Below are 14,882 nucleotides of genomic sequence, written 5' to 3'. Positions count from 1 at the left end.
TAAATGTTGACAATTACTATATAATACTTGTCCGGAAATGTGCATATAAAAACACATATTAGAAAATGTTCCATTGTAAGTATTATTTTAATTACTGCACACTAAGAAAACTAAGGTTTTGAAAGGTTAAATATCTTTCCAAATGCTGCTAAGCTAGAAAGTGGCCAAGTTGGGATTGAATCCAGGTTTATGTCCTTAAAACCTGCCTGTCCATTACATCACAGTGTTGCCTGCTAAGCCTTCATAACTCCCCCACTTCAGTGAGGTTTGTCACTGAGAGCATTTTTACAGATAGAGCACCTCCAGGTTCTACCCCTTTTTATCTCCGCTCCTATGAAAAACAGGAACTGAGCAGAAGATGTTGAAGCGACATCATTCTTAGACCATTTCAGTTATTCCTGATACATCCACCAGATAAAACGGAAATTTCTTTCCCAAGGGATTTCAGTGGAACCTGTTTGATTCATATTGCTTTGCATGGTGACCATGGTTTCAGCAGCTACTCTGAGAAGTAAATCCTTACTGTGCCATTTGCAGTGGCCTGAAAGCGGGCTCTAGAGTCTGGGAAACTGCTTCACTCAACTAAGTGCTATAAAGGAGATAATAACGGGAGGCCAACAGGTGCTCAGTCCTATAAGAATAGCTGTATCATATGTCATCTTTGAGTGTGTCTCTAGAAAAACATGGGCTTCATTGTGAATGAAACATTTTATTTGATAACAAAAAAAGCACAACCAGTACAATTTAATTCAACATTAATTTGATAAAATGTATCAAAAAAAGACTTCAATTGTTCTGTAGGTGATAAAGCTGTAATTAAGAACACGAGTCTAATCTGATAAATTCTATAAAAGAATAGCAAATAAATGACTATGAAGACAAGTAACGGGAGAAATGATTATTATTATTATAACTCTATGACTGGTTCTCTGACATTGGTGAGATAGTCCTTCTAATAATTACTTATAGTCTTTTTAAAATGACTTCATGAAGTAAGCCAGTGATATTGGTTTGGATTTGTGCCTCTACCCAAAGCTCATGTCCACTTGTAATCTCCAGTGTTGGAGGAGGGTCCTGGTGGGATGTGATTCAATCATGGGAGTGGACTTCCCCCTTGCTGTTCTCATGATAGTGAGTATGTTCTCATGAGATCTGGTTGTTGAAAAGCACATTGCACCTCCCCCCTTCACTTTCTTCCTCCAGCTCCAGTAGGATGTGCCTGGTTCCCCTTTCCTGAGGCCTCTTAAGCTATGCTTCCTGTACAGCCTGTGGAACCATGACACAATTAAACTTATTTTCTTTATAAATTACTCAATCTCAGGTAGTTCTTTATAGCAGTGTGAGAACAGACTTATATAGCCAGTCATAGAAAGGTAAATATTTAATATTCTCACTCGTGTAAGAGCTAAAAAAGTCGATCTGATGGAGGTAGGGAGAATGATCAATAACAGAGACTGGGAAGGGTGTGCAGGCTGGGGAATGGATGTTAAAGACAGGTTGGCCAATGGGTACAAAATACAGTTAGATAGAAGGAATAAGTTACAATGTTTGATAGCAGAGTAGGGTGACTGTAGTTAACAATAGCATACTATATATTTCAAAATAGCTGGAAGAGACGACTCCCATTGTCCCCAACACATAGAAATGATAAATACACAAGGCGGTAGATACCTCAAATACCCTGACTTGATCATTACACATTCTATGGTTGTAACAAAATATCACATGTACCCTATAAATATCCAAAAATATTATGAATTGATAAAAAAATAACAAATTTTAGGAAAGGATGTCAATCTAGGTCCCACACCAGACCAAGTGAATATAAATCTCCAGGATGTATGATGTCCCATCACAGATATTTTTAAAAAGCTACTGATATGGACAGAAAACAGGGAAACACTGGGTAGAAAAGGGCAGTTCCCTGTCAAAGCCTCCACCATCAAGTTTGGAAACCTATGTCCCTAAATGGGAACAGGCATTTCTGTTTCACACTCAAAAGTTGCCTTTTGGCCCACCACACCTCTATATCCTGTACCCATAGAAACTCCCAACCCCAGGCTGCACAAGCAGATGAGCATACAAAAATACATTCTGTTCTGAGCACAACAGCAGCAGAGAAGAAGAGAAGAGGAGTATCTGAATGTCGAAAGGAGTTTGGCTAGGGATACTCAGAGAGGAGATTAGCTGCTGGACAAACTCCAGGGGAAGATCATCTTCCCACTCCATTCCCTTTTCAGCTCCCTGTCTATTCCACTGAAAGCTACCTCCACCACTCAATAAAATCCCACATTCGCCATCCTTCAAGTCCATGTGTGACCTGACTTTCCTGGACATCAGGCAAGAGCTTGAGATACAGAAAGCTGTTACACTGGCCCTCTGGCCTTGCGAAAAGGCTGAGGGTCCACTGAGGTGTTTAACACTTATGCTGCCTGTGGATGGCAAAGCTAACAGAACATACTGGAACACACACCCACTTGGGCTTCAGGAGTTGCAGGCATCCAGTCCTACACGATACTGTGGGGCCGGACCCCAAAAGTGCTTGCCCCAGCTCCTGTACTTGCCCATCTGTGTACTCCCTTTCCTGTAAGGGGTTTGAGAGCACATGGCAGGCAAACAGACAAGCCACATCTTTGTCACAAGTCCTGCAAAGGGGGTCAAGGAACTCTCCCGTTTCACTACTCTGTTGAATCTACTATTACACAGTTCTGAGAATCCCTGCTTTACAGAGTAAGACTTCATCAGGATTTTAACTAATGGAAATGGGACTATGGGGATAGTCAGGGAAAAGCATACAAACAAAGGAGTAGAGGAAAGAGAATGCAGGATTTAGGAAGAGCAGAATAAGGATTTTAGTAGGCTTGAGTACCCATGCAAAGTATAAGAGGGAACAGAGGAAAATAAAGTTTCATTAGTGAGAGCAATAACATGGAAACTGATTGACATTCCAAAGAATCTGAATCTTATTCTTAAAATATGCAAAGTACAGCTGTTTATACATGCCATTGTTAATTATATATTAGTTCTTCTCATTTCTAAATGACCCAGATAACTATGTCTAGATAAAAGAGCAATTACTCACAACTTCTATATTAAAACTGAGAATCACTGACTACTACCACTACATCAAAATGCAGAGTGCACTGTACCTTATAGTTCAAATAAATCACTGCCATCATCTTCTTCTGCAAATGGCAATTTGCAAATTTTTGTATACTATTTTCTCCTGGCATTATAAAGATATATAAGCTAAAGAGAGACAGACAAAAAGAGGGAGAGAGACAGAGGGAGAAGAGACTACCTCTGATAAGCTCTTCAAGAATAGTGATTCTGTCTGCCTCTGCAATACTAGGACTGGTCATTTCTTCAAACATATGTTACACTTTAAGAGAAAAAGGCAAATCTTAAACATTTTTTCTCACAAAGTAAAAACTCTTACAAGCATGCTGCTCTTTATGATACCAATATTATCGAAGGCTTACAGTAATGGATAAGATCAGTGGTGAAGGTGCTATTATCCTCCTCTGAAAAAAAGTGACATAGCATGGCATGAGACTATTCTTCTAAAAGCCTAAACTGATACATTTTAGATAACATATGTCACTGTCTGAAGAAAAAAACATAGCTGAGTACATGTTGAAAACCACTCTTTTAAAAAACACTGTAAAGTTTATTTTAGATGCTGATATTTCTTTTAAATGTAAGCATTAGTGGTTGATGTTATTTAGAGTTTATTCAGATGTGCTCATTTTCAGTGCCATTAAGCTATGTTATTATGATCCAGAGTATGTCAGGTCATTAATCTCTCAAGAAAAGGCATCTTAACTTGTTCATAACCATATTCCCAGAAGGCCCAAGGCAGTGCTTGTATGATGGTTGCTCTCAATAAACATTTTTCTAAATAAAAGACTCACATGCTTTTGTGATATCTAACATCTTATGTCATGCATCACAATCTACACAACTAGATATATCAAACAAAATAGAAAATAAATCTGACCTGAGACAGCTTTGAACATCCATGCCCTCAGTCATTTGACATATATGCATTACATGCCTTCTCTTTGACTACATTATCTTAAGGGTTGGACATACAGAGGTAAAAAGCAAACACAGTCTCTGCCATCAAACAACTTGTATACTTGTGGCAAGAGAATAGTATACACATGTGTATGTGAAAAATAATGCTAAAAAAGGATATAAATGAGTATTATAAGAAAGTGAGTGGGGAAGGATTATGTCAGAGAAAAGTTAGGGAGGGTCTCCATGAAGAAGTGACATTTATCTGAGAACTAAGTAACATGGCAGCCACACAAGAGAGGTGTTGAGTGCTCCAGATAGGGAATACAATAAAGGCAGAGGCCCTAAAACTAGAATGAGCTTTTTGTCATGTTCAAGGCATGAAAAGATCAAAAAGCCTTAAATATATGGGAAATGAGTCCAAGAAGCAGGCAGGAACAATATCATCTAAAACCATGAAAGCCATATAATGTTAGAAATTTATTTTACATTCATTGGGAAGGCATTAGAAGGCCATAATAAGTATCATTATCTGACTGACTTATTTGTTTGTCTAAGAATTATTCTGAACCAACAGATTACTCTCAACTACCACAGAAACACTAAGTGATGGTCAGATTTCCTTTTGAAGGCTCATTTACAAATATTTTCCCAAAAGTGTGGAAATGAAAGGAAATTTAGACTATCAATTACCCAAATTAAAAATGCCACTAATTCAAACAACTCCAACTCCAAGGAGTCCATTTCACTGAGGTTTTCCTGTGCAAAACAGGGATCAGTTTGTAAATGAAGCAAGAGACTCTCTGAGAATGCAGGAATTTCGCCTCCTCCTTCAGGTATGCTACTCAGCATGTTAGAGAGAAATCAGCACCAGGACAGGTGCCAGGGACATTTATGAGGATGGCAGGGCTCTCCAGATAACTTCAAAACAAGAGGCATAAACTGAAACTGTTCCTAGATGCTCCCTTAACCTAGATCTGATCCTCAACTTGTATCCAAACCAGTTATGTGGCTAGGAATGAGGTTTCGCCTTCCTGAGACTGAGTTTCTTCATTAATCACGATATAATTTCATTTTCACATTTGTTAAACAACCATCACCAAATGGTCTCACTGCAGAGACAGAAGAATAAAAACCATTCGCTGCTCAAAGTCTAGTTAGAGAGCAAATAAATTGTACAAGTGAAGCTACTAAAACATATACCAAGCAAAAAGGTCTAGAGTTAGCAGAAGAAAGGAGTGACAAGTCTTAGGAAGACACCAAAGAATACTTCATGGTAACTTGGTGAAACATAAGTTAATTTAGGAAAATTAAATTCATATGTGAATCATCATGTTTCATTCCGGCCAGAGGGGACAGCATATACCAAGGCAGAAAAGTGTGCAATCCCATGGCAGGTGGAGACAGTTATAAAATTGGTTTAACTACATTAAATACACATAGACACAAAGATAGGAACAAAAGATACTGAGGACTGTCTGAGAAGGGAAGAAAGGGGAAGGGTATGGTTTGAAAGGCTACCTATTGTGTACTATGCTCACTACCTTGGTAACAGGATCATCCATATACCAAGTCTCAGCAATGTGCAGATTAACCATGGAAGAAATCTGCACCTGTATCCCTTGAATTTAAAAGCGGAAAAACATAAAATAATGAACAAACAAAATTGGTTTCACTAGCTGGTCTCTAAGATCCTTTGCGTGCTAAAAATCTAAGAGTTTCCCCTTTTAATGATGTCAAACATAATCTGTAAAAATTAAAATTTTCTTTTAGTTACCATGCTTAATCTCATATGTTAATATTCTATCTTCATTGCTCAACAATAGCCACTTGACCTATTCCTGTTCATATAACATCCATGTACAATGAGCTGCATATGTACAGAAGTACCTGGCAATATGTAAAGGAAAAGAAGCGTGAACAGAGTATGGGGTAGAATGCTGAATACACAGTGACATTTAAAATAAGAGCTGACATTTCTTGAACATTTAACAGATATTAATTCAATTAATTATCACAAGACTCATCTCGATAAGATATAAACATTATTTCTATTTCACAGATGAGATAGCTGAAGTACAGACTAGACAAAAACTTGTCCATGGTAAACGACTTAGAAGCAGCAGAGCTGGAATTTGACTGCCAACATCTGGCCCAAAAGTCTATGCTTTTAGTAACTACACTACGTGCCTCTCAACAATAATGTCAAGATTGTAGGAGATAATTCATGCCACATGGCCATAAGTTCATCTTTGATTTAGATCAGCATCAGTAGAGACGTTGAAAAAACACTGACTATATATCTGCAGCAGGTTTTAGAAAAAACTAATACGCCCTAAGCAGAGAAAACAAATTCTCAAAATCAAATTCCCATTTTCTAATTCAGCAAGCTGAACTTTGGGACCTCAAGGTCAGAATGCTTGTTCCCTAGGTTGGTCCAAATCAGCATTAAGAATTCAGCTGAGTCCACACAACATGACCAAATTCGATTGGCTAAGGTTCTCATACAGTTAGGTTTTTGATCAGTTGTTTGGATTTCATGAAAGTTGTAAGGTCTTAAAGGTGAATAACTCCATTTGCTAATTTCCCATGTTCAGCATTTAACAGAACCACAAGCAGAGACCCATAAAAGAGACTTTGCAAGAGATTATGATAGTAGCAATAGCAACAATAATGTTAATGCAACTATATCATATATGTGCATCAATTCAAATCTTGAAATTTTAAAATAGGTGTTATTCTTATTTAATCCTAATAATATATGTATATTGTTATCCCTATTTTTTATATATACACAGAAGAAGGATTAGAGACTATGGTGACCTTTATAGTTTAAGGGCTAAGATTCAAACTAAACTTTCTTATTCTAAACCTAGTGTCCAATATTTTTAATATTTCTTCCTCTCTACAGTTGCCTCTCAAACTATCAAAAACTTCAGAAGACAGCACAGTTTTCCTTAAAAAGAATTAAGAAGACTAAGGTTTTTCTTAGAAAGAGCAAAGCCATAGCATAAAGACCCAGGTTTTGTTTCTCTGTCACAATTTCGGTATAAAAATTCTAGCACCCCACATTGCATGATCCCTGGCCTGATCCCTGAATTGTAGAGGGAGAAAATTAGAAAACTGCTATGTTTAACTAATGAATGGTCATATGTGAACAGAGGGAGCTGAACAGAGTACCAAAGCAAGCTGCACCTCCTGCAAAGGTCTGAGTGGTTGGAGGGCGTGTCTGAAAGCTGCTTACCAATACAGGACTCCCCGGACAGTGAATAGGTCCCATCGTCATGGAAACCGCTTCTGCACTCACAGTGGTACCACCCTGGCAGGTTAACGCAGCGGGAATGGTTGTGGCACTCAATGATTCCCTCTGTACATTCATCAATATCTGCCTCAGAGAAAAACACAAGCCCACCAGGATATTAATTTCTTTTGACACTAACCTTTCAGGAAATGCCTAAAACATGCTCATGTCAACATATCAATTAAAACTGTTTAGTCACCTAAAACGAAAGTCACCGGTAGAACCAGATCCCACATTTTCCAGAATCCAAATAAATTGAAAGCTTCCATCTTGAATGTTTTCTCTCATATTGAACAATGCATGAGAGCTTATGGTCACAAAAAATTCCTAACTCAAGTTGAGGCTATTTGGCACAGTTTCGCTATTGGGTGTATATGACTCTTTTTTTGGATTAAATGTTTCTAAATTGGCAATTCCAGATTTTACTGTATGTCTTTTGAAGATATTTATGAACAAATAAGTTCAGGAAACTTGGATTAAATATTAGTAAATTGATTTTTTAAATGACAGCCCCAGAGACTTGTCATAATTCTATGTCCCGTAAGACTTTGAGATAAGATTGATAAGATGCAAAGTTTCCCAAATATATTTAGATGGTAACTACCTTTTCTTGGGATACCTTTAATATCTTGCAAAACCAGTGCTGTGGGGAACATAGTTTGGGAACTATTTTTCCAGTTCTTTAAAAACTAATGATTAAATTATGCTAGTCCATCAGAGATCCTCACTCTTCACTCATTCTTAAGAAAAGGAAGTCTCCTAGGCTTTTTTTGTTTATTTGTTTGTTTTTCTCTAGGCTCTGGCTTCATATAATTAGCAAATACCTAGGTCATGTATAGATTTTCTAGCACAAAGGCTTGTCTCTGCACTGAAGGAGGTTGATACCACTGCAGAAAAGAGAGTTGCAATTGTTAAATCAGATTCAGTTCATCCTTACAGAATTTCTCCAAGTAATTATTTCTCAGAATGTAGCCACTGCTGTCTGGGAATCTTCTTTGACTTCTCTTGGAAATATCTGAAATATCCGACTCATGTGAATATAAATTTAATTAAAATTGGAATCTAACCCATAATGAATAAAATGTACTTTGGGATTTCTTTTAACAGGGCCCTGCCGGAAGCATCAGTTCAAGGGCAATCAGCTACCTTTGGTTCTATTATCTTGACAAGTCCTGCATTGTGCACTGGGCTGTTAATTTAGTTTGAAATGGTATACTCTCATCTCAAGGCATTGTGGCCAAGTAAAGAGTTCCTCATACTGTGCAACTCCAGCTCAGACAACTACCACCTTCTTCCTCTGTAGTACGTATTGTTCAGCCCAGAAACTCTTTTCACATATGTTATCCTTTAGGCTTCTAAATGCCCTCAGTCCCTAGGACCTAATATTTGTATAGGACCTTCAGATAGTGCAGTCAGACTGTGGGTGTATTTATTATAAATTCTCAGAAAATAACCATGTAGACTGTTATGCCTCAAATTCTACAGGTCCAGGTTCTCTGGGACATATGTTGGGTCACTAAACATTTTAAAATTTCAAGTAGAGAAATAACTGGAGGCTGTGGTTCCTGGAGGGAAAGGGCTTATCCTAAGTAACAGAATCAGCCCACTGCTTTTTGAATACCAGGCAACAAGAGACACACACATAAGCAGAAGGCTAATTACAGAAATGATTCTCCATGTTAGGCTGAAGGATAACTCTCTGTAACAAAGTAGCAACCAATTCAATCTCTGACATTTATTTCCAAAGCTCTCAGAAAAAGCAGTCATGATCATCAGAGACTCTGTTGCTGATAGGCTGCTGACAATATTTTAGGTAATAACCATGGTTAGTGTTTTGGGAAACCAGGAGATACACAAATAAAAGCATCTCAACCAGAGCAATCATATGCCCTGGTTTGCCTGGAAAAGTCCTAGTTTACTTCTGCTGCTCTTTTACTCTCAAAACCACCCAAGTTTGGAGGATAAATTATGATCAAATGGAGTATACGCCCTCAGCTCTAAATTCAACAGAACATTTTTAGGAAGTACGAGAGTAGTGAATGATGCGCAAATACTTTCTCAATTCATAGATATTTCTGTTCCCAAAATGAAATGATAAGTAGTTTCCGTGATTCACCAGGGCGGAAGTTATCTGTATAGCACAGGAATCTTTCACAAGCAGTGAAGACAATCAGACAATTACACATCTACAACTTCCCCAGAGACACTAGGGAATCCCTGGCTTGCATGGGAAATGTGAAAAGCAGTAGAGAAGCTCATTTTGCCTGAAAGCTGTACTTTTCATAGAAGATTCCAGAAACTCACTGGAAATAACCAGGTCACATCACATGCTGGTACCTAGGCTGCACATTTCTGTTCTCTGTGCAGGTCTATAACTAAAGCCAGAAAATTCATTTTTTATGCAAACATATTGTGCTTGAGAGGGGCTCACGTTTTCACTGTGTTTCTAAAACTGGCTTTCTTCTGTGTAGGTAGTCACAGTAGTATATAAAGCAACCACCACAGACCCAAATACAGAAAATACTTGGAGGCTTTTCAGCAACACTTTGGGGAATTTACAAATTACGAATGATGGTTTCTTCCCAAGCTGGGTTGTGGCTGCCTTTGTCCTCAGAGACAAGGATTTGTTTCTCCCAGTCAGTACTCCCATCAGGGAAACAAACAAGACAGATGCTCTGGGAATGGAGTCTCTCTGAGTTCACTATGGAATCAACTATCATTCAAGGAATTCTGATAAATCACAGTGGGCCTGGCTACACTCACAATGTGTCAAACATCCCAAAGGAAACGAACAAACAAAAAGTCACCTTTCCTCCTATAGAAAGTCCTAAGATCTTTAAATCTCAGTTTAATCCAGCACAGAGCTGAAAATGTGAACAAGGAAGCAAAAGAAGCTGGGGCATTGTTAGGTGAGACCCACAGTATTCATTTTTGTATCCTCAGAGCCAAATGTTGACAACACAATAACTAACATTATTGTCCCGGTCACACAGCTTACAAATGGTGAAATGTAGTTCAAAACTAGCTAGAACCAGTATTTGTCACAATTTTATCATATCTTATTGACAAATCAAGAAAGGATTATTTACACAAAGATAATACATTTATTCAATTCTGTAAATATCTGTTGAGCTAAAAATATGTGAAAGGATTCTTTTTGTGTTGTGGTTAACACAAAAGTAAATGAAACATGACTCCAGAAATCCAGGAGCTCATAATCAAAGGGAGGAGCTGTGTGTGTGTGTGTGTGTGTGTGTGTGTGTGTGTGTGTGTGTATACATACTCATCCTTCAAACAACAACCAATCTCACCAGCTCCTTCCCCTGTAGACCTAGTGACTACACATATCTATTTTACTACTTATCTTGTCTAATCACAGTGACTTCCTTTTTGTGTCTATCACTCAAATGCAAATTTACCAAGAAAATGGACAACATTTTATGCTTTACCTTGCTAGTGATACTTAGAAATGGGAGTAGCAAGCAATTTGAAAGTGCCCAACACAAGTCTATGAGAATAAATGTATGAAAAACTAAATGACTAGTAGATTGAATGAAAGAAAAAATTAACAAAGGCTATAATGGAGATTCAAAATACCCCAAGATTTCCTGGTGCTTACAAATCACAAAACTACAAAGGCAATTCATAAAACTAAATAAAAAGTAAATTTAATATTTGTATGTTATTTTCCCCTAAAAGACATCATGCAGGGTCTATTTAATACTTTGCTCCTACCTCTCATCTTTAGATATTTTAAGTGGGCAAAATAGGTAACAAAAAGAAATAATTGCAATGGTGTTATAAGGAGTAATTTTAATTATGATTACAATGATAATAATTATTACAATTGCTATAATTGTTCCAATGAAAAGACCTACCTAGACCATGAATTTTTCATTTACAATGAGAAACAGATGAATACCCAAGGTTTGTTTATGTGTAATGTATCCTAAGCAATACATTTAATCCTATTTGGGGCATATGGTGAATTGTCTATAGAAAGCAAATTGCAAATAAATCCTTCGATTTTTGTAAAATCCATCTCTAGAGATGGGTGGATCTCTTCCTCCATCTAATCTCTTTTCTACTGAATTTGCAATTTGAAATTTATAAAACCAATAAAGGTTTTCTCAAAGCTTATTTTCAAAGAGGTGCTTTCGCATTTCATACTAACAGTTAAAACTTGCAGTAAAGTAGTGGCTCAAGTTGCGGTTGGACTACACCTTTGCTAACAGTTTTTAGGGTGATAGCGAGTCATGAGAAAATCTTTCGTTGTTTTCATTAATTCAACAAAAGTGTATTGAGCATTCCCCATGTGCCAGTACATTTGTCCCATGTACTAAGCACTGTATTATACCGTCTGAGAGAGAAATAGAAAGATAAGATCTCTGTCCTCCAGATATATAGAGTCTATAGGGCAAATAGAATATAAAAGAAAAATAAACTCTGCTTATAAGTATAGGCTTTAGAGATAAACATGACTTCAAATTCCTGCTCAACGATGGACTAATAATTATTTAGATTTCATAAGTCTTTGTTTTCTTATCTGTAGGTTGAGAATGATAAAATCAAACATCATGTGATTGTTAAAAAAAGACCCTTAAGCACAATCTGAATATTAATTTTAGACTAAATGTTACTTCTATAAAACTGCAGACAGAATAAGTGGATTCTGAAAATATACATATATTCACCTTGCAATCAGGAAACTGGTTAGGACTGAGACATTATTTTCGGATCTTTAAAAATATTCATTTGTATTTTGAGACAAGTGTAACCTTGTTATGCATTCACGAATAGAATCTATAATACATGTCTCATAAAGACTTGGATTCTCTTCCTCACCAAAATAATTCACATAAGTTTAAGGAAGTAGAATCAGCAACATAGATTACCACAAGTATATCAAACACAAACCTGCTTGTTTTCTATTATTTGTTGAATGCCAGAATTGTACTGAACATAACATGTAAAGCCCTGTGGTAGAAACAGGTTAGTGCTTCTATCTTTATTTTCTTGGGCTCTTAGGGATGTGCCTGGAGCATGCTTCCTTTGTAAGCATGTAAGGCCATGTGACTGAGCTCTAACTATAGAGTTAGAAGTGATGTAATTTCAATATGGTTCATAAACATGCCTAATATGATCCTCCAGAATATTTCTACCTACTCACTACAGGCCAGTTTCCAGGAAAACCTTGGTAATCATGTATTGAAAATAGTAAAATTTTTTTTGCCTGGCTCCCTGGAAGGCTATGTAGACCAGGTCCCTTCCACAGACCTAAAACTGTCATGGGCTATTTAGGTGAGTAAGAAATGTATTTCTATTTTATTGAGCCATTACTGTTTGTTTGGAGCTGCTTTTTATTGCTAGCCAGCATTTCCTAATTATCATGAGACCCTTTTCCATATTCAGGAAAAAGACTGTGCTCAGGTTAGAACTCATACTGATGCAATATCTAAAAATAAAAATAGAAACAAATAAGAAAAAAACTGCAGCACTAATAACAGATTATGCAGGCAGCTAAAGAAGTGGGAGAAGTTTCTTGCTGAAAGTCAAGAGACAAGACAACACATAACACCAGACAAAGCTTTGTAGTTAGATATATTTGAGTTTGAATTCTGGTTCTGTTACTTCCTAGCTATATGACTTTGAATAAGTTATTTATCTTTTTTGAGCTTCAATTTCCTTGGCTTTTAAGTGAAAACATCACTGTCTTCATCCATTTTGTGTTGCTATAACAGAATACCTGAGATTGAGTAATCTGTAAAGAAAAGAGGTTTTTTTTTTTGCTCATGATTCTAGTCACTGAAAAGTCCAAGATTAGATGGCTGCATTAGGTGGGGGTCTCAGGCTGCTTCAAGTCATAGTGAAAAAACAGAAGGGGGTGGGTATGTGCAAAGAAATCATATGGCAAGAGAAGAAGCAAGAGAGAAAAAGTGACGAACCAGACCCCATAGAAACTAATCAACTCCTATGAGAGAACTCACCCTCACTGGAGGGCATTACTCTGTGCATGAGGGCTATGCCTCCATGACCCAAACACCTCCTACTCAGCCCCACCTCCCAACACTCTACACTAGAGATAAAAATCAACATGAATTTTGGTGGGGACAAACCACATCTAAATCACAGCAATTACTTATCTCATAATGTTGTTTTAAAGACTGAATGAGATCAATCTAAAACTTACAAATTCAAGCACTCATTAGGCACGTGATAGTTCTTGTTTTGTAACTTATTATCCCCACATGCCAAGACAGTCCAAGTCTCCAGGCTTCAATTCCATACAAGCAAAATGAAAGGACTGTGCATTTATAACCTCTATTAGTACAACAGTTAATATTGAGTATCAATTTGATTGGATTGAAGGAGGCAAAGTATTGTTCTTGGGTGTGTCTGTGAGGGTGTTGCCAAAGATTAACATTTGAGTCAACAGATTGGGAGAGGCAGATCCACCCTCAATCAGGATGGGCACCATCTCATCAGCTGCCAGCATGGCCAGAATAAAAGCAGGCAAAGAAACCTGGAAGGACTAGACTGACTGAATCTTCCAGCCTCCGTCTTTCTCTTGTGCTGGATGCTTCCTGCCCTGGAATATCAGATTTCAAATTCTTTATCTTTTGGACTCCTGGACTTACACTAGTGATTTGCCAGGGACTCTCAGAGTTTCAGCCACAGACTGAAGGCTGTACTATCAACTTCCCTACTTTTGAAAAGGTTTTGGGACTTAGACTGACTTCCTGGCTCATCAGCTTGCAGATAGCCTATTTTAGGACTTTACCTTATGATCATGTGAGTCAATTATCCTGACAAACTCCCATTCATATATTCATCTATCCTATTAGTTCTGTCCATTTAGAGAACTCTGACTAATACGGATTTTGGTTCTGAGAGTGAGGTGCTGCTGTGAAGATGCCCCCCAAATGTGGAAACTACTTTGGAACTGGGTACAGGCAGATGTTGCAACACTTTGGAGGGCTCAAAAGAAGACAGGAAAATGTGGGAAAGTTTGGAACTTCCCATAGACTTGAGTACGCAGAAGACAGGAAAATGTTGGAAAGTTTGAAACTTCCTAGAGGCTTACAGAAGGGCTTTGACCAAAATGCTGATAGTGATACGGACAATAAAGTCCAGGCTGAGGTAGTCTCAGATGCAGATTAGGAACTTTTTGGGAAGTGGATTAAATGAACTGGATTAAAGGTCACTCTTACTATATAAGGAGACTGGCAGCATTTTGCCCCTGCCCTAGAAATCTGTGGAACTTCAAACTTGAGAGAGATGATTTAGGGTATCTTGTGGAAGAAATTTCTAAGTAGCAAAGCATTCAAGAAGAAGCAGAGCATAAAAGTTTGAAAAACTGGCAGCCTGATGGTGCAATGGAAAAGAAAATGCCATTTTCTGAAAAGAAATTCAAGCGGGCGGCAGAAATTTGCATAAGTAATGAGGAGTCAAATGCTAATCACCAAAAGAATGATGAAAATGTTTCTGGGCATGTCAGAGACCTTTCCAGCAGCTCCTTCCATCATAGACCTGGAGGCCTAGCAGGAAAAAGTGGTTTCCT

At 37.6% G+C, this 14,882-nt stretch overlaps 1 protein-coding gene across 3 annotated transcripts in view; it reads right to left on the bottom strand.

The window, feature by feature from the left end:
- NELL1 (neural EGFL like 1) overlaps positions 1 to 14,882 on the bottom strand; it is an 880,670-nt gene that overhangs the window by 30,357 nt on the left and 835,431 nt on the right. For 2 of the 3 annotated variants that reach the window (XM_074401240.1, XM_003919918.4), the window contains one exon: positions 7,265 to 7,405. The exons of the other annotated variant lie outside the window; for it this stretch is intronic. In XM_074401240.1, coding sequence (XP_074257341.1) covers positions 7,265 to 7,405 — 141 coding nt within the window. The remainder of the gene's footprint in view (positions 1 to 7,264; positions 7,406 to 14,882) is intronic. 3 annotated transcript variants of the gene reach the window in all.

This window comes from Saimiri boliviensis, chromosome 6 (genome assembly GCF_048565385.1).
Source record: "Saimiri boliviensis isolate mSaiBol1 chromosome 6, mSaiBol1.pri, whole genome shotgun sequence".
Lineage (NCBI taxonomy): Eukaryota > Metazoa > Chordata > Mammalia > Primates > Cebidae > Saimiri > Saimiri boliviensis.
This window is presented reverse-complemented; position numbering and strand designations above follow the sequence as displayed.